General features: G+C 38.8%; 1 protein-coding gene across 4 annotated transcripts in view; it reads left to right on the forward strand.

Moving 5' to 3' along the window:
* The window catches only part of UMAD1 (UBAP1-MVB12-associated (UMA) domain containing 1), a 218,039-nt gene that overhangs the window by 10,896 nt on the left and 184,089 nt on the right, over positions 1 to 23,054 (forward strand). For 2 of the 4 annotated variants that reach the window (XM_070615729.1, XM_070615730.1), the window contains 2 exons: positions 6,414 to 6,445; positions 11,428 to 11,533. In XM_070615729.1, the coding sequence (XP_070471830.1) occupies positions 6,443 to 6,445; positions 11,428 to 11,533 (109 nt within the window). In that variant the 5' untranslated portion in view covers positions 6,414 to 6,442. Of the gene's footprint in view, positions 1 to 342; positions 517 to 6,413; positions 6,446 to 11,427; positions 11,534 to 23,054 lie in introns of those variants that run through there. The other 2 variants (XM_070615731.1, XM_070615728.1) reach the window with 2 other exon arrangements.

The following is a 23,054-nucleotide window of genomic DNA, read 5'->3' on the forward strand; positions in this document are numbered from 1 at the left end:
GGGGAGACTTTATTATGTTGCTCTGTTTTTCATTTTATGAGTAGAACACAGAGAACTAGAGGAAAAAAGCCGTGAGTTGTTATCACTGCCGGGCCACCATTCTTGATTCTGAAAATAATAGGGTAGTTAATTAAAAGGAAAACAAACAAAAAATCCCCAAATCCAACAACAACTACAAAACTACACAAAACTTCCCTGATGATTCTAATGTGGACTTTGGGAGTCATATTTATTTACAAAGTAACAGAGGAGAGTAAAACTGTGTGAGGTTTGTTTTACTTTAGTGAGACTGTCTGTGTTCATGATGGAAACAGGATCCGAGAAGAATGAAGGTTCTGTTCTAGAATTTTCTTGGGCCGACTTGTGACTTTTCAAGATGACTTTATCATATCCCTGAAAAGCAATTCTGCTAGAGAAAATTCCAGAAAATTAGTAATTCTAGATTATGTAATACTTCCATGATGATAGGATTTCGTTATTATGGTAACAACGCATAAGAGCAAGCTGTTCCTGGCGGTAGGTATATTACATGCTAATGCTGAGTAGCTGGCCGTTGAGCTTATCAGATGAAGCCTCTGTGTGGCAAATAACGCCAGCTGTTAAAGGTCATCAAGTTATGGGGCTGGCCCAGGGGCTGAGTGGTTAAGTTTGTGTGCTCTGCTTTGGCTGCTCAGGGTTTCGCCAGTTCCGATCCTGGCCACGGACATAGCACCGCTCATCAGGCCACGCTGAGATGGCGTCCCACATAGCACAACCAGAGGTGCTCACAACTAGGATACACAACTGTGTACTGGGGTGCTTCGGGCAGAAGAAGAAGAAAAAAGAAAGACTGGCAACAGATGTTAGCTGAGGTGCCAATCTTAAAACAAAGTTACCAAGTTGTAGTGACAGACCAGAACCGCCCCCTGCCCTGTACCCTTTTAACCTAGGATTTCCTGTATTGTGTTTAAGTGTTTCATGTTTGAATCCTACATGACGCATTTCTGAAAAGCTTTTCCTGCCTTTAATTTAATATAAAGTAAAATAGGAAAAGGATTTAAACTGTAAGGATCAAGGAGAAACTATCAAATCAAGAAAAAACACCCCAGCTTGACGCCTGTTGAAATCTACACTGTGAAGTTCTCTGGACCCCTGTGCACTCTCCTAGGATCCTCCCTTACCTGATGCTTTATAATATCAATTTGTAACTTGACATCTTCTGACTTTCTAAGTATTTTAGATGTTCTGTTTTGGCTAAAAATAATACGTATTTAATTTCTCACTTTGCTAAAAGCGACTGTGTGGTCATATTAGCGAAATGAGTTTTGCTAAATCATGTAACTTCAATTTTTAATGGCTGTTATGCATGTGCATGATGTCACTTTCCAGCTAGGTGGACAGACTCTCTTAAAAAAAGTAGAGGACGGACTCTCTTAAAAATGAAGTTGCCCCAGCACTTTGTATTCCTCTGGGTGTGTTGTGAAAGCCGCTCTCCTGTAGTCTGAGGGCAGCTCCGAGCTACTCCAGACCAGTGGAAATGGAATGGAAATATGAGTTCAAGGAGGAAAAAAGAACAGTGTAAAATGTCCTGCTATTAGAAAAGAACTTGTTTATGTATTTTATAAATGGTTGATGATGGATACTAAAATGTTCTGGTGTTTACATTCCGTTGGGTAAATTTAAAGGAATGATAGAATGGTTTTATTTCAACCTATAAATATAATATGCTAGAAACTACATCCGTTCTAATTTTCACTGAAAAGTTTTAGATGTCAACTTAAAAAATGCAAGGAGTGCATCATTTTTCAAAATTCTTTTAAGGGGTTTGTGAGCACCAAAGTATGATCAGTGGCTTTGAAACTTTTTTGCCTTCAACCCAAAGTAAGAAATACATTTCATATCATGACCTAGCACACGCACCCAAAGACGAGAGTTGATAAAACATTACTTACTATGTGTGATGTTCTCTGATAATCTTTTTGCTTCCTTTTCCCTTTCTTTGGATGAGAGGTTGGAGCATAAATTGCAGAGTGGAGATAAAATTTATGTTAATGCTTTAATTAATTGGCTTTCCAGCTGTTCGGTGGAGTGATATCAGTTTAAATATCTTCCCTTGCTCTTCTCTCACTTATCCTCTTGGATATCTATATCTTTCCCCCATTACCAATATCACAAACCTTCAAAAATAAAAAACCCAGGTGGGATGGAAAAACGGGAAGAATCTTTGGGTAATCCTAATTGGTAATCTAAAGTTAATGGATAAATTTTAAAAGAGGATAAAATCATATCTCTGACACAAGTATAAAATCTGTCAAAGACTTTACTGAACTCATTAATTAAAGAGGGAACTTTAAGATATTACGACTGGTTCACAAGAGAACTCAGAGTATCACCACACATTTTTAGTCTCATAAAGGAATGTTGAATTTATAAATGGTGCAAAACTGGTCACTATCCCCAGGGCAGTAATTAATGCATTCTACCAGGTATATTTCTGTGGACAGGAATTATTTGCATGACTGTCAGTTTTATACAAGTTATCTCCTGCAGAGTTATAACATTACTTAGTCAAAGACAAACAAAGGTGGAGATAACCTGGATGGATGAGCTAGCCAGAATATCCGCTAAATTCCAAAGTCTTTCACAACTTTTTTGTTTTTCTTTTTTTGGTGAGGAAGATTGGCCCTGAGCTAACATCTGTTGCCAGTCTTCCTCTTTTTGCTTGAGGAAGATTGTCCCTGAGCTAACATCTATGCCAGTCTTCCTCTATTTTATATGTGGGATGCTGCCACAGCATAGCATCACTTGAGCAGCGTGTGGGTCCGTGCCCAGGATCCAGACCTGCAAACCCTGGGCCACTGAAGTGGAGTGTGCAGACTTCACCACTATGCCACTGGGCCAGCCCCCACAATGTTTTCTTATATGGATTAGATTTAGGCTATTAAACACTTTCCTATCCTGGGTCTAAAATTTTGCCTCCTGAAGGCCAAGTCTCATTTGTAGAGGATTTATTCAATCTGCAGAGTATTTTTTTTTAATTCAATCTGCAGAGTATTTTTAAAAATTTTGAATTTGTTGCCGTCATCCAAAAACTAGGTTTTTTTTATAATAGTTTTGAGAAATCAGACTTGGTGACACAGGGTCCACATTCCTTCATGGAACAGTGGTTGGAGCTGCCAAAGGTATCTTCTCTATATATTTTTTAATTTTTAAAAATCTTTATTTTTTATTGTAAAATAGTGCATAGTATTTAGAAAAAAAGGAGATACTACAAAAGAACCGTAAAGTGAATATAAATTGATCCTGCATCCTGGTAGCAACAACTATTAGGTTTGGTGTATATTTTTTCATCCTTTTTTCTAAGAATATACAAACTTATCCCCTTCTTGTACACACAAAATGGAAAATATTTTTATAATTAGAAAGCCTGCTAGTTTCATTTGAAAAAGCAAATAAATTAGAAAAACTACTAGAAAGGATAAAATAGTATAAAACAGCTACAATAGAAAGACATACCGTAAAGAATATATAAAAAAGATTAAAACAAAAAATTATGAGTAAATCATATTAGCCCAAATCATATATTAAAAAATAGTTTGAAGAAAAATAAATGATTTTAGCTAAAAGGTTCTCTCTTCAAGTGGCCCGGGTGACAACAAGAGCAGCAGTTCTGAGTCCAAGTCCCGTAGTCCCCACGCAGGTAGTAAAGGGGAGGGACGTTCAGACGAGGCAACTTGAGACCTTCAAGCTGCATTCCACAGAGGTTCCCAGGTGCCCTGAGGTCGTCTTCAGGGGCGGTGATGCCCTAACCATAGCTTCAGCTTGTCCTGTTTTTTTCGTGTGTGGTGGTGTTTTTTTACCTACCTCGGCCATGACAGCTAGTACAAATCTGATTCCCAGCTTTCCCAGCTCAAAACCTTTGAAAGCTCTTTGACTGGTTCCTGCATCAAGACCTCACAAGCCTTGTTTTGGCGAAGGGCTCCTCCTCTGACTCGCTGGGCATCTCCCTCCTTCCTTCCCTAGACGTGCCTTCTTTAGACAGGTCTGTGCTCTCCTTCACTCCTTCTGTCCCATGCTAGGCTGGTTCCACTCGTAGTTATCTGCCTGGCATTCGAACTTACCACCTCTGGATTATACTGAAGAGCTCGGTTGTTTCTGCAGTTTTGAAACGTAAAATAATATATTTGCATTAATATTTTAGTCCTGGTATGACAGCCAAGTATGATGTTTTTGAAAATTTCAAAGAAGTGAGAGTATACACATAATTTTGGTGATAATTAAGGGGATGTATTTCCATAGTATAATTTGAGATCTTAGAGATCATGATCTCAATATTTTTTCTTTGAAATACCACTGATGTTTGTGATTTCAGCTACCGTTTATATGCTAACAACTCCCAAATTCCAACTTACTCCTTTCGCTGGAGCACTAGGTCTTATTTTTCCAACTACATTTTACGTATTTCCGTTTGGACCAGACACTGTTTCCCCACATCTAACTTGTCTGAAATGGAATTCTTTGTTTTTTTCTCCTCTTAAACTTCCCTTTCCTACTGTCGTTATCTTACTCATAATGTCTCTTTCTTCAGTCCTTCAGGCTTGAAACTTCAGTCAACCTTTATTAATGCCTTTCCATCAGTATTTTGTAGACTTGAGAGTCACTAGGTCCTGTTCCATATTTCTGTACATCCCTTCTTTTTCATTCAAGCTTCTCTCATCTTGATCTAATGTCTTTTGCTACAACTTTGTAATGTCTTGACTACATACTCTCAATCAACTTCTCCAGCATATTATTTGAAATCCAGTCTTTCTAAAACACTACTTTCCTCAAGATCCTAGTCTATACAATAATAGTAAACAAATCCTGGTGTGCCACTCTAGGTATTCTAACATTTTCCTGACTTTTCAGCCCTTCTAATAATTTGTCTCTACCTTTCTTTTGCAGTTTTAGTTTCTGTTGCTTATCTGCGTGCCTCTAGTGAGGTTAGTCCTTTGCCGTCCTCTAAAGATGCTGTGCTCTTTGTTCACAGTGACCCTTCTTACGGGAGAGGCCTTCCTTCTCTTCTTTGTTTATATTTGTCCCCTAACCATCGGATGAAATTAACCTCAAGGTCACCTATTTGTGAAGTTCATGTGGGCTGTTCTGATTCTCCTTGGTCCTTCTGGAATATTGTATCCTGTTTAATGCTATTTTTGGTAATGTAATCTTGTCTCTCAAGATTAAAACTACCACAAGCATGGACCATTGTCTTTTTTGGTATCTCTCAGAAGAAATTAGTAAACTTGTTATCTAAATTTGTATTATTTTTGCATAACCATGCAATTCACAACCCACCATACAGAATAAGAGGAGGAAGATTAAACGTTCAGGATTTCAATTTTTCAGTAGTATTAAATTTACATATTTATTGGATTTTGGCACAAATATGAAGGAAAAAATATGTGTGTGTATTACTCTTACAGTTAAGTGGCTTCTGTTTATCAATCACACATAGAATTTCAGTCTGATATATTTACGTTATCTAGTAGTCTGTGAAATTTAAAGAGGATAATCAAATTGAGAAAACCAGGTTGCCTTAATCCTTTTGTTATGGATAATATTGCTTAAAAGGTGAGCCTTAGAGTAATACAAAAAATAAATATATTACTTGCCCTACCCTCCCCCTCTTCAGAGCAATAGGATTTGCCCTGCCTGGCAGTCAGGCTAGTCCTTTATATATGCAGTCTGTGTATACCATTAAAAGTCAAGACACTGTCCTTTTATTTTTCAGTTTTGCGCGAAAGCATAGAGAAAAGAAGCATTTTGTTTTTTATACAAAGACTGTATCTATAACCCACACAAAGTGGCTTAAGAGATTTGAGACAATTTTCTGAATAATTGTGAACTACAGCATTTATATGACATCTAAAACATCGTGCTAATGAATTTTTAAGATAGCTTTATTGAGGTTTTATTAATATACAATAAATTGCACATGTTGAAAGTGTACAATTTGATGAGTTTTGACATGTTTATACCCCTGAAACCATCACCACAATCAAGATAACGAACATATCCATCATCCCCAAAAGTTTCCTTCTGATCCTGCTTCTCTCCTGCCTCCCTGCACCTCCCCATCCCCAGGCAACCACTGATCTGCTTTCTGTCACTGTACGTTAGTTTGCATCTTCTAGAAGTTCATATAAATGGAATCATACAGTATGAACTCGTTTTTGTCTGACTTCTTTCACTCAGCTTAATTTTTTTGAGATTCATGCATGTTGTAGCGTATTTTAGGAATTCATTCCTTTTTTTTGCTGAATAGTATTATACGTATGCCACAATTTATGCATTTATCTGTTAGACATTTGGGTTGTTTCTGGTTTGGGGTTATTACCGAAAAAGCTGTATGACGTTTGTGTACAAGTACAGACATATGCTTTCATTTTTCTTAGGTAAATACCTAGAAGAAGGTCTGGGTCGTATGGTACGTATATGTTTATGTTTTAAAGAAACTGCCAAACTGTTATCCAGAGTGGTTGTACTATATTACACACCGACCACAGTGTGCAAGAGTTCCAGTTACTCCACATCTTTGCCAACACTTGGCGTGGCAAACCTTTTAAATTTTAAACATTTTAGTAGTTATGTAGTGGTATCTCATTGAGATTTTAATTTACATTTGCCTGTTGACTAATGATTTGGAACATCTTTTCATGTGATTGTTTGCCATCTGCACATCTTCTTTGGTGAAATGTCTCTTCATATCTCTTACCCAGTTTTTATTGAGTTGTTTTCTCATTATTGAGTTTCAAGAGTTCTTTATATTTTCTAGATACCCGTGATTTGCAAGAATTTTCTCCTAGCCTGTGGCATGGGCAGGTGAATTCTTCATCCCCCATGTATATCGAGGCAGCTCCAGGATTCCCCTGTCTGAGAATTCAGAGGCATTCTGGGTTGGGTTCCAGCTCAGCCAGGCAGGAGTGTTATTGCTAGCTAATGGATTTTTAAGAATAAATTTTTGTATTTTTCCTATTTATAAATGTAAAATTTCCTCATTGTAGATAATTTTTAAAATACTGAAAATTGTAAATAAGGAAATGAGACTGGAACATGCTTGAGAACTCTAAACAGAAGATTCAGCCAACTGTCAAGGCCGTGTGCATCAGAAGGATGAGTGCTTGGGCCTTCCTGTATGCTAGGCTTAGGGCAGCAGGCCTCCTCTATGGGATGGGGCTCTTAAATTACTCTTAGTTTTGCTAAGCGTTGCTTCAGAAATCGGGTAGGCTGAGATTGCAGTTTGTTCCCCCTAAATGTAAACTGAGAGCTGCCTTTGCAGTGCTTGGTCAGTATGTGGCCTAAACACGTAGTAAGTGTTTATGAAATATAAATCTAAAGTAAGTGAAGGTCTTGAACATAGATGTTATGGGATTAGTAAATGTCTTTAGAACATAGCACTGAGCAAGGCTTGGAAAAGTAGGGATTGACAAAGACAGAAGTGGAATTAGTCAAATGTATTTGACTAATATTGAGAAATAGTATATTAAAGTCCAACACAAATGTCGTAAGTGTTAAGGGCTCCTTGTCTCTGGTGCTTTGTTGATGAAAAGCATTCCGTTTTGGTGCCAAGAGGACTTAGTTTAAAATTCTAGGTCTGCTGCTTACTAGCCACATAGACTTGGACCAGTACTTAACCTACTTTACTTCAGTTCTTTCACTTACACATTGTGAATAATCACGCGTACCTAGTGGGGTGACTGTAAGTTTCTAAGAGATAGAGTATATACGGCATTTTGGTATAGTGCCTGACCCACTGCAGGAGCTCAGCAAATGTTAGTGGGGTTTGGTTACTCCCCTTCTCCTTTCCAGTACTAGGGTAACCAAATCTGGGTAACCAAATCTGGCTGCTGGGGTGATGACCAACCATGCAGCTTTCCAACTGTGGGAGTCACTCAAAGAGGGGAGATCTTAGAATGGTATTTGCCAGCCCTATCGAGAGAAGTTTTTACACCACTCTATGTGCTTTTCAGTGATTTGAAAAAAAAAATCACGGCATAAAGATAATTTGATGATAGATTTTAGAGTCTCAGGACATAGTCTTTTTGTGCTTGGAGTGATTACTCTAAAGGTAGATGTTTAGACCGACTTTAATGAATGATTAAGTGGAATGAATTATTAATGTCAGCAGTTAGTATTGGTTATACAAGGGAATCCCAAGACTTGTAGTGTAAAATTGGAATCTTGTTCCCCCAGAAAAACATCTTGAGGAAGGAGTTAAGGTGGAGTGATAGGTGTGAGGGTGACTGGTACTTTTGTAACAAGTTTAGAGCTGTTTTGGATGGATATTTGTAGTAAACTATTTTTTACTGTCATTCTGAGTTCTTTTATACCATCTCTGCTCCCTTTCTCTTATTTCTGACCTGTTTCTTCTGTGCCTGGAAGTTTCTTGACTCTTTCAACCTAAGTTGTCCCTCCTTCTCTAATATGTTAGCAATTTTATAATGTTCTGAAGTGACAGACTATAATATTATGCATTGCCAGTGAGCCATACTATCAGCACACTGATACAGCCTGTATGTAGTTTAAATTCTACATTTTAGGCTATGAGAAACTTAAATACTTTGCTTAATTACTTAAGTTATAAATTCTGTACAAAATACTTGAATTAAAAAGAGATTCTCTCACTGCACCTGAGTTTGGTCTGGCTTTTGTAATGACATTTCTGAACTTTGGGGGCTTGAGAATGACTTATCAGAACCACTTTTGTGACTTCCATGTTTGCTCCATTTCTGTTTCGTGGCCAGTCATGAAAAGGTATTGGAAATTTGAGTACTGCTATTAAAAGGCTTGTCTTTATGTGTTAAAACAAGAACCGCTTTTTAAAGGGCCTCTCTTGCTCAGTGTCCATAAAGCTTCTGGTTACAGCACTCTAATGGCATGTGACACAGTGAACTAAGCAAGTCACACGGCCATACCTACTTCCGAGGAGGGTGGAAAACTGCATCCTGTTATGTCTCCGTAAGGCAGAGAGCCAGTGAACAGCCGTCATGATTCCGTGGTTCTCATTTGTGGTCACCATATACTCGCTCTCTCTCCCTGCCATAGGCAGAATAACTCATCCCTTCCCAAGGGCAGCAATCCGAATTCCCCCGTTCAGTCAGCGTCACACTCACAGTTCGGTGCCTCTCTGTAATGTACAAGAGTCTCTTCATCAGGTCCAGATGTGGCACCTCTTGGTTTGGAGACTTCCTGAACTAGAAAGATCAGTAATCCGCCCTGTCCCCTCGCACCCTGGTGCAACTGGGAAACATAACTGCCAAAACCACTCCCATTCAGAAAGGTGAGGAATGGGAGATATACAGCAGTCACAGAGTTGTAGCAATTCTGAAATTCCAGGGAGCAGGCATTTTGGCGAACTCCCACCTTGGGTTGTGGAATGTTCCTTAATTGTGCTCAGATTCTGCTTCCTAGGAGAGGCCCCCCAGTCTGTTCTTCTCCGTGTCCATTGGCTCTACTCTCTTGGAGTTTCTTCCTTTTCCAGTAACTTCCTTGGCTACCACTGAAGTGGGCACTGGAGAATAGGCCTTCCTTGGGGGCTGAGCAGTTTTCCTGGGCAGCTTCCTATTTGCAGAGTTGTCTTAAATATCCAGCAGTCATAGTCCTCTTTTAATCCAGACTGGTAGTTTTTTGGGACTACAACTCTCAAAAATTTTGTTGACTTCTTACCTGATTCCAGTCAGCTTCATGTATCAATAGCCAGACCTACGGTTTTTGCTAGATATAACTTTTAGATTTGCTCTGTTTCTCATCTTTTTTCACCCCTATGTGTGCTCCCTTCCTCTTTATTTGTTTGAGGGTGTCTTCTCTACCAGGCTTCATTTGGAGACCTACTGTCTTCGTCTCTTTTTCCTGAACCATTTTATCCCAAGTGAAAGAATGTACTGAGTGCCACATTAATCCACACTGAGGTTTTAATATCAGGTGTGATGGCTTTTCCTTTGATTTGATCCTTGCCCGAGGGTGAATTTTAATCAGCCACTGTTCCTTCAGAGGCCTTCTCTGTTTTATTTTTAACTGTCTGAGGTTGAGAAGTGGTTGCCTCCTTCCAATCTTTTAAGTCTTTGAACTTGAACTCTGTTTTCTTACATTCTTGCTTGCAAATCAACCCATTATTTTCTAATATCATTTCTTTCTTGCATGGATTTCTCTGTATCTCACTCAGTTTTTTTTTCATCTCATTCCTTGTCTCCTTATCTTTTCCTTTTGCTTTTTCATCTAATCTTGCTTTTCACCGGTTTTGTAGAGGCCGTGTCTCCTTGTACGCTATTCAGGGTGCAAACTATTTCCAGACTTTTCTTTTGTCTCCATCACCATATCCAGTAAGCTCTTTGAGGATTTCAGAGGCTGTTCTTTTGCTTTCCTGGAATCTTTTCTTTTTCACATGGCTTGTGTTTTTCTTCTCCATTGTTTGTTTCGCTTTAAAAAGTGAAATCTGCCAGAAATGTTTTCTATCAACAACTACGCTTCCTTTACCATCCACTCATGTAGAGGTTAATACCCTTCTCGGATCTACAGCGCAGGGCAGGTTGACCTACGGAAATCCCCGTACAGTTCTCAGTTTCTAGAAGGCTTTCACTCAGATTAAATCTTCCTCTCTCTGCTTGATTTTCTGGTATGAGTGGAATACATGAAAACTAAAATGTGGAGCACTTGCTGCCACCAGGAGTTTTTCTTTCTTTGCTGTCTCTTACATTGCTTTGTTTATAGAATTGACCTCAGGATGTGAGTCTCCTTCCAATTCCTTTCAACTGCCTTCCCAGTTGTTTTCTAGGAGTTGTTGCCCTGCCTGAATATACAAAGATGGGAGAGGAGGAGGAGGAGAGAGGGGTGTGTGTATGTGTGTTGGGGGCAGCACACGATAATCTCACCAACACAAAGATCTACACTGATGGGAACTTAAAGTGGGCTGCCATTTTACAGTGGGTACAGCCCTTGAGTGTCTGAATCAGGTCACCAACAGTAGAGTATGTTTCACACGCCTTTTCTTTTTTCAGGTGGCCTCAGTTTTATGAGGCTTAAGCTAGTTATGGCATGACTAGAAACCTGAACTGGTTTTTTTTCCTTTCCTCAATCCAGTGTCCGATTTATGGTTAGTGAGGTCCTTCCAGATTCTGGTGTGACCTGTTGATGTTACTTTTACAGGTAGTGATATCTTGGGTTATTTCCTGCGTGTTCAGAAATTGAGAGAGGTTGCATGATTCAAGACACATGATTTTAACTGGACGTCCATGCACCTTAGTTTTTGGCTTTGTCTTCTGACACCTAGAGAGGGCTCGTGCTTTTAAGTCTGAGAATAGAATTACTAAAAGTAATTATTGTAATGTCTCTATGTATGGCTTTTTTTTCTAAAAAGGGCACGAGTTGTACAATTTCATCTGAATGTGACATTATATAGTGCTTCTATTTCAGATAGCAGGAGCTGCAGCAGCCGCAATGTTTCACTTCTTCAGAAAGCCTCCGGAATCCAAAAAGTCACCGGTGCCTGAGACAGAGACAGATGGATTTATCCTTCTAGGTGAGTCTTTTAAGAAACAAAATCAGAATTACATGAATTATTTTTCCTTTAAAAGGTTACTTTCAAATTATGATTGATTTTAGATTATTTCCTACTAATTCCAGAATTAATTCATGCATATGAAATCCATAAAAATAAAGGTCATCAGTCACTTAGAATATTGTCATCGAGTCAGATGCTTCTTATATATCAGTTTGGCTGTGTTGTTCAAATTCCGTTTGTAAAATCATCCTGTTTTTCCTATCTGATACACTAGTCAACCTTTTTAATTGTGAAAAACCAAAAGTCTTGAAGAATCCTTGATAAATTCAAGTTTTGTTTTATAAATAGCACTAAGCCTTGCTTCTAAAATTAGCATCTGAAATTAAATAAGGTGTCCAATAAATATTTGCTGAGTGTACTACACTTAAATCTGAATATGTTAAATAGGGTCTCCTAAATGTTTAAGACTAGTTTATTTTCTGTTATAAATTTAATACCTGCTAATTATTAAGATTTTAGTGGCTTTAAAAAATATTTCTTTCAACCAAATACTATGCTCTTCCCAAGGGGAATTCTGAAAAAAATAACATTTCCTTCATGTCATTGTGTCTTTCCCCTGAGGAAGAGATTTTCAGTCTTTGTATAGTTCTTCCCAGAAGTTCTCTCCCCAGAGGGTGGTGAAGAGGCCAAAACCCAATGTCCCCTGGTAGCGTGTATCCTCTTCCACTCTGAGCTTCCTCCTGCCAAATTCGGGCTCCTTTGACAGGATTTGCATGAATTCATAGGGTCTTTGCTCCCTGGGATGTTCTCAGGTGTCTCCTTCACCAGATTCTGGTTTTCTGCCTCTTACTGTCTTTATCTTGGCCCAGTCAGACTGGGGGCCTCTAGCATCAGCAAATGCTCTGTATGTCTTGAGAAGTGGAGAATGGCTCCTTGGATTTAAGGGTGGTCCTAATTTTTAGTTTAGGTCCTATCAGAGCCAGGACTCACAAGATGCCTCTGACCCCACACATTCAGAAGTATGGTGTGTGCGTCTCTGCTTCTTCAGCCCTTCTCTTTAGGATCTGGTCTCTCGCAGAAAGAACACAAGGGTTTTAACCCCTTGTCCTCTTCCATTTCTTGGCCTTTGTCTCTGGGAGACCAGAATAGAATTTTTCTCGTGGCTAAATGTTACCATAGAATATCCTATCTTTTCCATTCAACTTCTGGTAGGCATGTGTATTTTTCTGAATCTGCTTCCTAAGGGCTGGGGACAGAAGCAGTAATTAGGGTGGTCGGAGTTGTTTTCTCTATGACCAGATCCCCTGTACCTGCGGCAAAATGGGGGGCATAGTCTGACCAGGGCCGGTGGTTTTTCTGAGGACCCTCTGACTGGGATAAAGTGGGGTGCCATGGACACAACTGCTTACCTGGCCCTTCTTAGCACATCAGGAATTTGTGCCTTGACTTCCAAGTCAGAACTGGCTGTGTCAGCCCCAAGTTCTGTTCCTTGAAAGCTGCCAGTGTTGCTTCCCTCTTAGCTCCTGAATGAGCCTCACTAACAGAAAGACTTCAGGAGTGCGTCTGGTCTCCTGTGAAGTTTCTGCTTCTTTAGGAGTTTCAAAATAAATTCTTCTCTCAGAAATTTGCTTCCACAAAGCCTAGTTTTCCAAACTCTTCTCTATTCCTTATTTTGGAACACCTCTGTAGTCTTAACACATATGCAGAGGACTCTGCTCTTTTTTGTTGTTTCATGATTAGAAATGACGATTATTCTTTTTGTTATCAAATAGCCATTTAAAGGATATGAGTTTAGTGCGCTGACATCTTTGAGAGCACATACAACTTCTGATGCTGGACCTCAAAGACTGTGTATATCATCTTCACCTTTGGAGCTCTGTGGCCTGCCACTTTGCAGCATTTCAGAGGCAAGTTTTAACTACAGCTGAAACAGCCAGTGGTGCTCCTCTTTCCACAACCTCCTCCAGTGTCTGGTAGCTTGTAGCCTGTGGATGTTTCACTGCCTGTCTTATAGTCAGCCCAGGGGGGGCCGCTTTCCAGGGTAGTCTGCCTCAGCAGGCGCAGCTTATCTGCCGTGGACCTTCCCTCTTCTAGGAAAGACTTGAATGTAAGAAGTGGTCTTTAGGGGGCCGGCTCCGTGGCTGAGTGGTTAAGTTCATGTGCTCCGCTGTGGCGGCCCAGGGTTCGGATCCTGGGCGCGGACATGGCACTGCTCATCAGGCCACGTTGAGGCGGCCTCCCACATCCCACAACTAGAAGGACCTGCAACTGGAATATACAACTGTGTACAGGGCAGGGTTTGGGGAGATAAAGCAGAAAAAAAAAAAAGGTTGGCAACAGTTGTTAGCCCAGGTGCCAATCCTTAAAAAAAAAAGAAGTGGTCTTTACCTGAGCATTAGAAGACACAGAAACCTCCAAATTTGCTAATTCATGAGGGAATTTCTGGCACATTACTCCGATTTGTGCTCATGTACCAGCTGCTCCATCTGATACATTTAAGCTCTAATGATGCATTTTCCTGACATGCTGTGTTTTGAGGGAGTTTTCCCAGGACCATCTAGGACTGAGCAGGAGTGGTCTTGTCCCCTGCACCATATATCTAGCAGTTGAGCAGTCGTGGTGAGGAATCACTTCCGTCGTAGTTCCAGGATAGCATTTAATTTGAAGTGCAGCTGTCGCTTATCCTTGTTCAGATGATCCAAGCAAGAAACGTGCCCGAAACATCGGCTGAGGCCTGCTCGTCCGTCAGCTGCCGTGTCTGCTGATGCTTGTCTCTGTTTAGCCCATCCCCCCCCCCAGGTGCAAAGCTCCACTGCTTCATCATTTTCCATGAAAAATCCTTGCATGTCTGCTGTTGTGTGGCCTTAGTTGCTGTCCTGAAGTTTGGATGAGGTCAGTCAGCATCACGTCTTGGCTCCCACTTCCTCTGTCTTCTTTCTCTTTCTGTCATCACACCATCTCCGTTCTGTCTCAGGAGCACCTCAGAGGCACTACAGTGAAGTGCAGATAAGAATGCTGAATCCAGCCAGACCCCTTGGGTTTGTATCGAGGCTCCACAGCTTACTAGAATTTCAATTATAGGGGAGGCAAAACTTGACCTCTCGCCTTTTAGGGTCTCTGGCTGGGCCTGAGAATTAAGTAGACAGAGGACAGATTAAGGAGAAAAGCATACAGATTTTTACATGTATGTGGGAGTCCCCACAGGAAAATGAAGACCCAAAGAAGTGGCAAAATCTAAGTGGTCATATACTAGGTTGAACAAAGAGGCAATTGTGGAAAAGTAACTAAACTATGTGGGGAGACTAGAGGAAGATAAAAGTTATTATAATCAGGTCTGTTTGTATAGAGCTCTGTTGGTCTCAACTCTCCATGTCTGGTGATAAGAGTGTTTCTTTCCTCCTGGCATCTTCGACGTGAGGGTTTTATCTCCTGCTTTCAGGAAGAAAAGGGGAGGTCAGAGTGTCCTTCTCGCACTTCTGCTTTTCAAGTGCTTTTCATTCAAAATTACCCTTATGCCAAAGTGGCATATTTTGGGGTGATCTGTCTGCCACCCTTCACCATTTTGGACAAGTTAGGTAGCCTCCCAGGTGTCATTTAGCTTATCTAGAAAGTGAGCATGATAGAAGTACCAATCCCATAGGGTTATTCAGAGGATTAAATGAGTTGATGTGTGTAAAATGCTTAGCACAGCCCTGTGAGTGAGGTGGTGGTATTCTACCTCCGTATACAGTGAGGACTTAAGTTTTCCAAGTTCCTCCGGCTAACATATAGCAGATGTGGAATTAGCCCAGGCAGCCGGGCTTCAGAGTCTATCCTCTTAATCACTGAACTATCCATCTTTTTTTTTTTTTTGATGTCATACTATTATTTTTGATTTTAAGACATTAGTGACATTTTCAGCTCTTTTTAAAAAATTCACATTGGATTCTTTACTGTTTAAAAGAGAAAATGCTGGGGTTTTTTGTTAAATAAGAGAGGGTTGGTTATTGTATTATTGTTCATAAAGTTTGGCTTTAATTTTGGCTACCCCAAACTTTTCACTATTTAATATTTTAAATATTTAACAATATTGCATAAAACTATAATCTCCTTAATGAAACTGAGATTGGAAGATGGTATTCCTTGTTTAGTTAGTAAAAAATTATTCAACAATTAAGGACTTAACTGAATTGCCTGATAGAAGTCAGGGCAGGTTATTAGGAATGTAGTTAATTGTCTTTATGTATAGGATGGTAACCTCTTTTTTTAAAAACTGGTTTGTTCTGCTGAGTTGCTCTTTTCATCTTATAGTTCCATACTGACATATATGATACTTACTTTAGTCTCAGCATACTGTGTAAAATATTTTGGAAAATGTCAGATAGGTCAAATGGTGGATATGAAATGCTTTTATTAACATGGCCCCATAGTTACACACATGTATTTTGGTTATAATGGATCCATATAACTTTCTTTGTCCTTAATAGATACATTACAGGAATAAAAATCTGTATAATTGGTTTTGTGTGTTTGTTTATTAACTTTTAAATGACACAATAAGTAAAGACTTAGAAACATGATTATATTTATAGCAACAACTGCTTATCGTGAATTCCACAGAATTTGTTAGGTTATTATCTTATGTGGCTTTTATGACCTCCTTCTAAAACTGTCAGAGCAAATTATGTTGTTAAAGGTATAAATTATCTATTTTTTCCCAGTTGAGAATACATTTTCCCGTAGGCAAGCCTTCCTGCTTAACACAAATAGATTTTAGGTCACAATTATTAGATGGCATTGCTGAGTTGCTGAAGTCAACACCCCATGACTTGAAATTCAGGGTCAGGCAGAGCCTAGGCACTTTTGTTGATAATAGGAATATCTGGGCTGTTTGTATACAATTAGCTCACTTTTGGATGGAAAGCTTTTTCTCTGTTAAGGTTTCCAAAGTGTTTAGCCTTTGTAAAATGTCAAGTGTGCTGAATAAGAATAAGGGAAAAGAAAAAAGCCTAGTAGAAAAACATCCTTTCCCTTGTAACCAGTTCCTATTCACCTAAGAAGGTAATAGCTATTCGTTCATTCAGTAATGAAGTTGAAGTAATCCTCCAGGGTACTCATTTTACACAAAAACAAATTGCAGTTTTCATTTGCATCACTGGGTGGCGATTTTTCTTAATCTTATACTAATGTTTAAAACCCCAGCAAGCATGGTACTATTTGTAATTACCAGGGTTTTCTTCTGTTATGACATGTTTAATTGTACTTTTAAGACATTATCTTTAAGTTGATTACAAATTTACTACTGTAGTGTGCAACCTCGTAGTTATTTTAAATTAGGAAAAGGGTAATCTGTTGCCTCGATGTTGGCATATAATTCCTTCCAAAGCTAAGACAAAGGCATAAATTAGCTTGTTATGTTCTAGCAAAAAGAAGGAAAAATAACAGCAATAAGAAACCCCACAGAATATAAAATGAAAAGGAATAATTTAGATTATTATTGTTGTGTTCACTAACATTCTTGACCAGAAATTGAGTTTAACTGTGGAGCAGGGGGAATTAAGTTGGGCAAGCACTGTTATAGAGATGAAAGGAATTGGGTTACAGTACAACTGAAATTCACCATGTTTTTCAGAGTATGCAGGTGCGTCTTAAAGTAGGGCATGAGAACCAGTTTCCATTAAGCTAATGATTTTGTAAACTGATTGAATTTAGAATCAGAGTTTAGTAATTCACAGCAGCTTGGATTTCATCTTTTAAATATTGATATTGAAATATGTAATTTAGTCTTACCTTCTGTTTTCCAGTTTATATGATAAATCGGATTTTGAAAAATAGTGGGTTATTTTTAAGATTGTCTCCCACTGGATTCCTCATCCTGGGAATCATTCAAACCATGTATACACATTAAAAGTTAAACTATCACATTTTTTTATGGAACTTTCTAAGTTATCTCTTCATCTCTGTGTTCTTTCCTTTATTTAAAATTGGAAATTTAGCTGTGTACAATAAAAATTTACATTCCAAGGAATGAGGGACAGTAAGTCACTTTGATTCTGTGTGGGACTGAAGGCTTTAATTAAAACAGCAATGACAAAAACTAAACAGATTTTCAGCATGTGCTTCCTATTTTTATCCCTGTTCTTACAACAAAAGTTCACCAAATCTTGAAAAAGAATAGTGTTTATGGATTAAAAAAGCAACTCGCCCTGTTAATATCTTTCTGCCTGTGTATTGTGATAGCCATGAAAATTCAAATTACAATTAATTTACTTGGCAATTTTTGTGTTTTTACTCTTATCCTTTTGAATCTAAAGCAAGTATGCCAAGATTTTTCAACTAACTTCATTACACGGTTGTGTATTTTTCTGTTAAGAAATGTGAAGCTGTGTGTCTAATAGGTAGAATTAACAGAATTTTCACATTCGTTGGTTCCTAATTCTGGTTCCCCTGTTAATCTGGTGTCACTTCTGAGGTGAAAACGTTCCGGCAAGGCTGTCCCTCAGAGGGTGTACCACCTGCCTTGTCTCCTTGAATGTGCCGAGTGAATGGCCATGGGACAGGGAGAGGGGTCAACTGTACTGAGAAGCAGAACTGAGCCCTGTTTCATACAATTAATTGTGAGAAAGTCATTCATTCTTACTGGGGCTCAGTGGACCCATCTGACTCAGATGTAAATTAGGGATCTGTTTCCCTAACTCTGGGGTTCTAACCCTCCTGTGCATTCAGGGGCGCTTTGAAAATATACTGGTGCTGGGGTCTCATCCCTACATTCTGGTTAGATGGGCCTGGGGTTTGGCCCAGACACTGGGATTTTTTCAGAGTTCCCCAGATAGTTGTAGTGTGCATGCGGACCTGAGAGCCACTGCAGTTCACTCTATAATTTAGTAATTGTACACCATCAAATAATGTGTTAAGACACTTTGAAAAAGACCTCATAAAAATACAGACTTACAGTTTCTCTTCCACAGTAGTTGAGCCGTACACAAATAAACGAAAAGCAAATAAAACCACAAAATTTCTAGGTTAAACACACTTCCTTTCAAACATTAAATAGGTAAAGAGCAGAAAGCTTCAAAATTCTAAGAAATGAAAGCCGTTTCTTAAAGTAATATACTTGAAACCTTAAATGTTCTTTTTAAGTCAGAGGAGCAACTGAGAAGCATTTTGTTAATTATACAAATGTAAACTCCAAGTGGCCTGTGACTCTTTTTGTCTTTAGCCACAGTAATCTATTTGACAGATTAACACCTGTAAACTCTTCAGAGCACTTTGAGGTTCTTTTTCTTTGAGCTGAAACCTTCAGGCAGTCATATTTTTAGTATAGCAATTTGGGGGTAGTTGACTGGTTTACTTTGGTACTGTTTCCTAGGGGGCACTTACTCAGTACAATATCAGTAGGGGAAAATAATTTAAGTATGCACCCCATATTCCATAAATGAATTTCCTCTAGTATTTCCTTAGAGACTTTCATAATGCTGTATTTTCCACATTTGCGACTATTTAACTGAAAAATTGTCATGAGTAGCTTTTATATTTTAAATTAAAGTTTATTTTTATTTCCTTCTGTTGAGGAAATAAATAATGAGGATGAGAATCTAAGTAAAATGTACAGTATGAGAATTGTACTTTGTACTAGTCTTTCAGATGGGGTTTGAAGACCTAAATATTGTCTTTCTGGTAATCTTAATAATACTACAACATTTTTTTATATTTAAGTGGTTATCATATTCATCATCTGTTTTTTCCATTGAGTGCGACCAAAGCGTGTTATGAAGGGAAGAGTTTTATTGAGGTTACAGGTTAATCTTCACAAATGTGAATTTCTGAAAAGTGTGTCTTTTTCCTTCATTATATCATGATAGAATTTTGGTGTTACCTTGGGACAGCATTATCTAATAAACTAAGCCAGAAGAAACATCTTAAATTAGTGTGATATAATCTCTTCTTACTGTTATAATCATTAAGGGAACATTCTCGAGCACCTTCTCTGTCCCAGGCACTCTGCTCCTTGTTAAAAGTGCTGCAGATTCCTGGGTCTGACCCATAACTAGTGAAACAGAATCTTTGGAGCTATAGCTTAAGAATCAGCATTTTGTAAAAAACAATGCAGGTGATTTTTATGCATGTTGATATTTGAGAATTGTTGGGATAGTTATTTTAGAAAGTGTGGTGAAGGAATAAAACCATTCCAGGGCGTGAGACAGACTGTGTAAAGTATGTGCATTCAGAAAAGTCTGGGACAAATTCAGGGCCAGTAAAAAGTTCTTCCTGGCTCACTGGAGAAGGTGTATCAGGGCCACTGATGAGAAACGAGTCTAGAAAGGTGGTTTGTCATGGACCTTGTGTGCTGTCCTGAGAGGTTAGAATTTTATCCCATTGGCAGTGATGAGCTATCAGATATCTGACCATTTTAAAGCTATGAAGTACTGTTTTGTTTTTTTATTGGAAATTTATTAATTTTTAAAACAGAGGTAGTTGTTACAGTTTCATCAAGATTGAGAAATATTTTTTAATGAAAAAACTGATTGTAGCATCATCTTGTGAATGCATCACTTAAAAAGTGTGCAAGTATACTCGTACCAGATTGACGGGATGTGACAGAGAAACAACAAACTAACCAACTGTATGGAACCGTCATGCTGCAAGTCTTTCTATCAAACACCTTAAGTTTAACTTTTTCAAACACAATATAGGGATAGAAACTACTAGTTGTCCTTCAATATCTGTTTCCCTTTCTCTTGTAGTTAATAGCGTTTTTATCTTGCCATGTGGCCATTTTGCAGTTTGGTATGGAATTGTGAACTTTCTGGCCAGTGTGATATAAGAAGAAATGTTGTGTTGCAGGTTCTAGGAAATCTTTTGAAAACGTAGTTGGTGTGTACCTTCCCTCTCCTCCTCCCCCTCCCCACCTCCACCTTCTCTTACCCTAGGATGTGGATATGATGATTTGGTAGAGTACTAGCCGCCATCTTGGCCCATGAGGACTGGAGTACATTGTGAGGCTAACTGAAGAATAAGCTGAGAAGAGCCTGGGTCCTTGAAGACTGTGGCGCTGCCACATCAGCCCTGTAATGCTTTCCTGTGGACTTCCTTTATGAGAGACAGGAATAAACTTCTATTCTGTGTAGGCCACTATTTTATTTGTCATTTTGCAGATGAACCAAACCGGAACTAATACAGGTACTGAACTGAAAGTCGTAAGACTTGGATTCTAAGTTCCATCATTTCCTTGCTGTGCGATCAAGGAAGCTACTTACCATTTCAGCCTCATTTTCCTTACATATAAAATGTTAGTAGCATCATGGTTTCCTCATTACAGTGCTAAATAAGATGAATAAGAGGAAACTATACACAGACTTCTTCACTGACAAAAGTGAGTACAAAGAAGTTTTAACTCACTTGCTAATTCTGGTCAGTTCAGTGAAATGCTTAGGGGAATGATTCCAGTATCTAGGCGTAGCTGGAAAGAACGTTGTGCTCATTGATGACATATGTTGTGGGCAGGGAATAGTAAGCACCCTTCCCCAGTCTCAGACTGGAAGGTCACCATGTGCTTGTGCAGTGAGTCCACCAGAAACTCCGTTCTTATCCACTAAAAGCTGAAGTGTTTAAAGTTTGCATTAACTGGTGGAACATTACTAAAGAATTGAGAATTGCCATCATGCTCTAGTTATCAGTTAAATTTGAAACTGATTCATTTCCTACAACTGCTGTTTCCTTCAAAAGTGATATATACTTTTATGGCTCAGTCTCTCTCTCTCTCTCTATCTATGTGTATGTATATACACACACACAAGTCAGATAAGTATTAAGTATACTATACTAAAGCCTTACCTCATAGTACCAATGACTTAAAGGAGTCATTGTTCTGAAATTTTGCAGTATCCTAAGTCAAAAAGCTCAGCTCTAAACTTATGGAATGACTTATTTTTATTTCTGGCATCTATTATTTCCTGATGCACTAAGCTGAAAATATGCTTGGCAGCACCAAAGGAAAACTGTAACCCTTAAAATAGTTTGTTGATGGATTGCTTGAAGGAGTTGATATCTGATAACCAGCCATCGTCTCTGTTGCTATCAGTATGTGAGGAGTTTTAGCCATGATGAGTTTGGGGCTGGTTGGAGTGGTCTCTGTCTCCTGAAATTATAGGCAAAAGTTTGTATTTGCATTTTTTTTTTTTAAAGATTTTTTTCCTTTTTTTCCTTTTTCTCCCCAAAGCCCCTCCGGTACATAGTTGTATATTCTTCGTTGTGGGTCCTTCTAGTTGTGGCATGTGGGACGCTGCCTCAGCGTGGTGTGATGAGCAGTGCCATGTCCGTGCCCAGGATTCGAACCAACGAAACACTGGGCCGCCTGCAGCGGAGAGCGCGAACTTAACCACTTGGCCATGGGGCCAGCCCCTGTATTTGCATTTTTATGGGGAGAAGAGTTTCTGCATTTCATTAGATTCTCAAAGGTCTGTGACTCTAAAAAGGTTAAAGAACTACTTTTCTACATGTTGCTATATATACCAATGTTTACTAGCCACTGGGAATGTGGTATCTTAGGATATTTTTATTTTAGTGTCAGAGGTAGCATAGTCATTGTCAGAGGTGGGTTACATCTCATTGATCACTTTTACTGGTTTGGCTTCAGAAAATAGAGTGACTTTTGAGCAGCCGGAAAAAAAATAGAGAATAATTACTTCTGTTGTGTAAGATACGCAGTAGATGTGTCTGTAAGGTTACAATCTATGTGGCAAGACACACGAAATAAAAGTTTAAATAGCATTACACAGTAATATCAAACACTTAAGGTTTTTGATAGAATGACATGCACCATGGTGATTCCATAAATTCATTAGTTTGTGGGTTGTTTCTCTGTCTTGTTGTGTTAACCTGGTATGAGTATACTTGCACACTTTTTCAGTGATGCATTCAGGACATGATGCTGCAATTAGTTTTTTCATTAAAAAACCAAAAAATAGGCACATGATAATAGGGATGTACAGATCCAAAACTGTGATTGGAGAGCATTTGTACTTGTCGTATTAAACAAGTAATTAGTGATTTGCAATGACAGTTTGCTCTTGTTTTGCCTTTGCACAGATCTCTCGCTGTTGTAATCCAGGATGTTTTTCTGCTCCCGGGCCCACAGCTCAGCATTTCCTTGTGCAGAGTGCCCGGCCTGTTTCTCTTTGTATCCTCTTCAGTCTTCAGATTCCAGATGAAATTCTGTCTCTGGTCTCTATAGACTCTGGATAACTCTCTCTTTGATCTCATGATGTACATTTTCTCCTATCATTTAGTTGCTGCTTAATCCCATAGTATCTTGTAGCAGCTCCTGTATCATTGTTTTGTAATGTTGCTTAAACTTTATTTTGGTATGTCTTGCCACTTGGATTGTAACCTCCTTACGGACAGCTCATCTCCTGTGTATCTTACATAAAAGCACAATGACTTCCATAAAGTAGATCCTCGATTCATATATTGTTAACAGGTTTTGGAATGACTTCTAGATTTCTTAATATTTGGTTAGAAAACTTGGTAATGTCTTCCCATAAGGTGTTTTTCCAGTGAA

This window comes from Equus przewalskii, chromosome 4, assembly GCF_037783145.1.
Source record: "Equus przewalskii isolate Varuska chromosome 4, EquPr2, whole genome shotgun sequence".
Taxonomy (NCBI): Eukaryota; Metazoa; Chordata; class Mammalia; order Perissodactyla; family Equidae; genus Equus; species Equus przewalskii.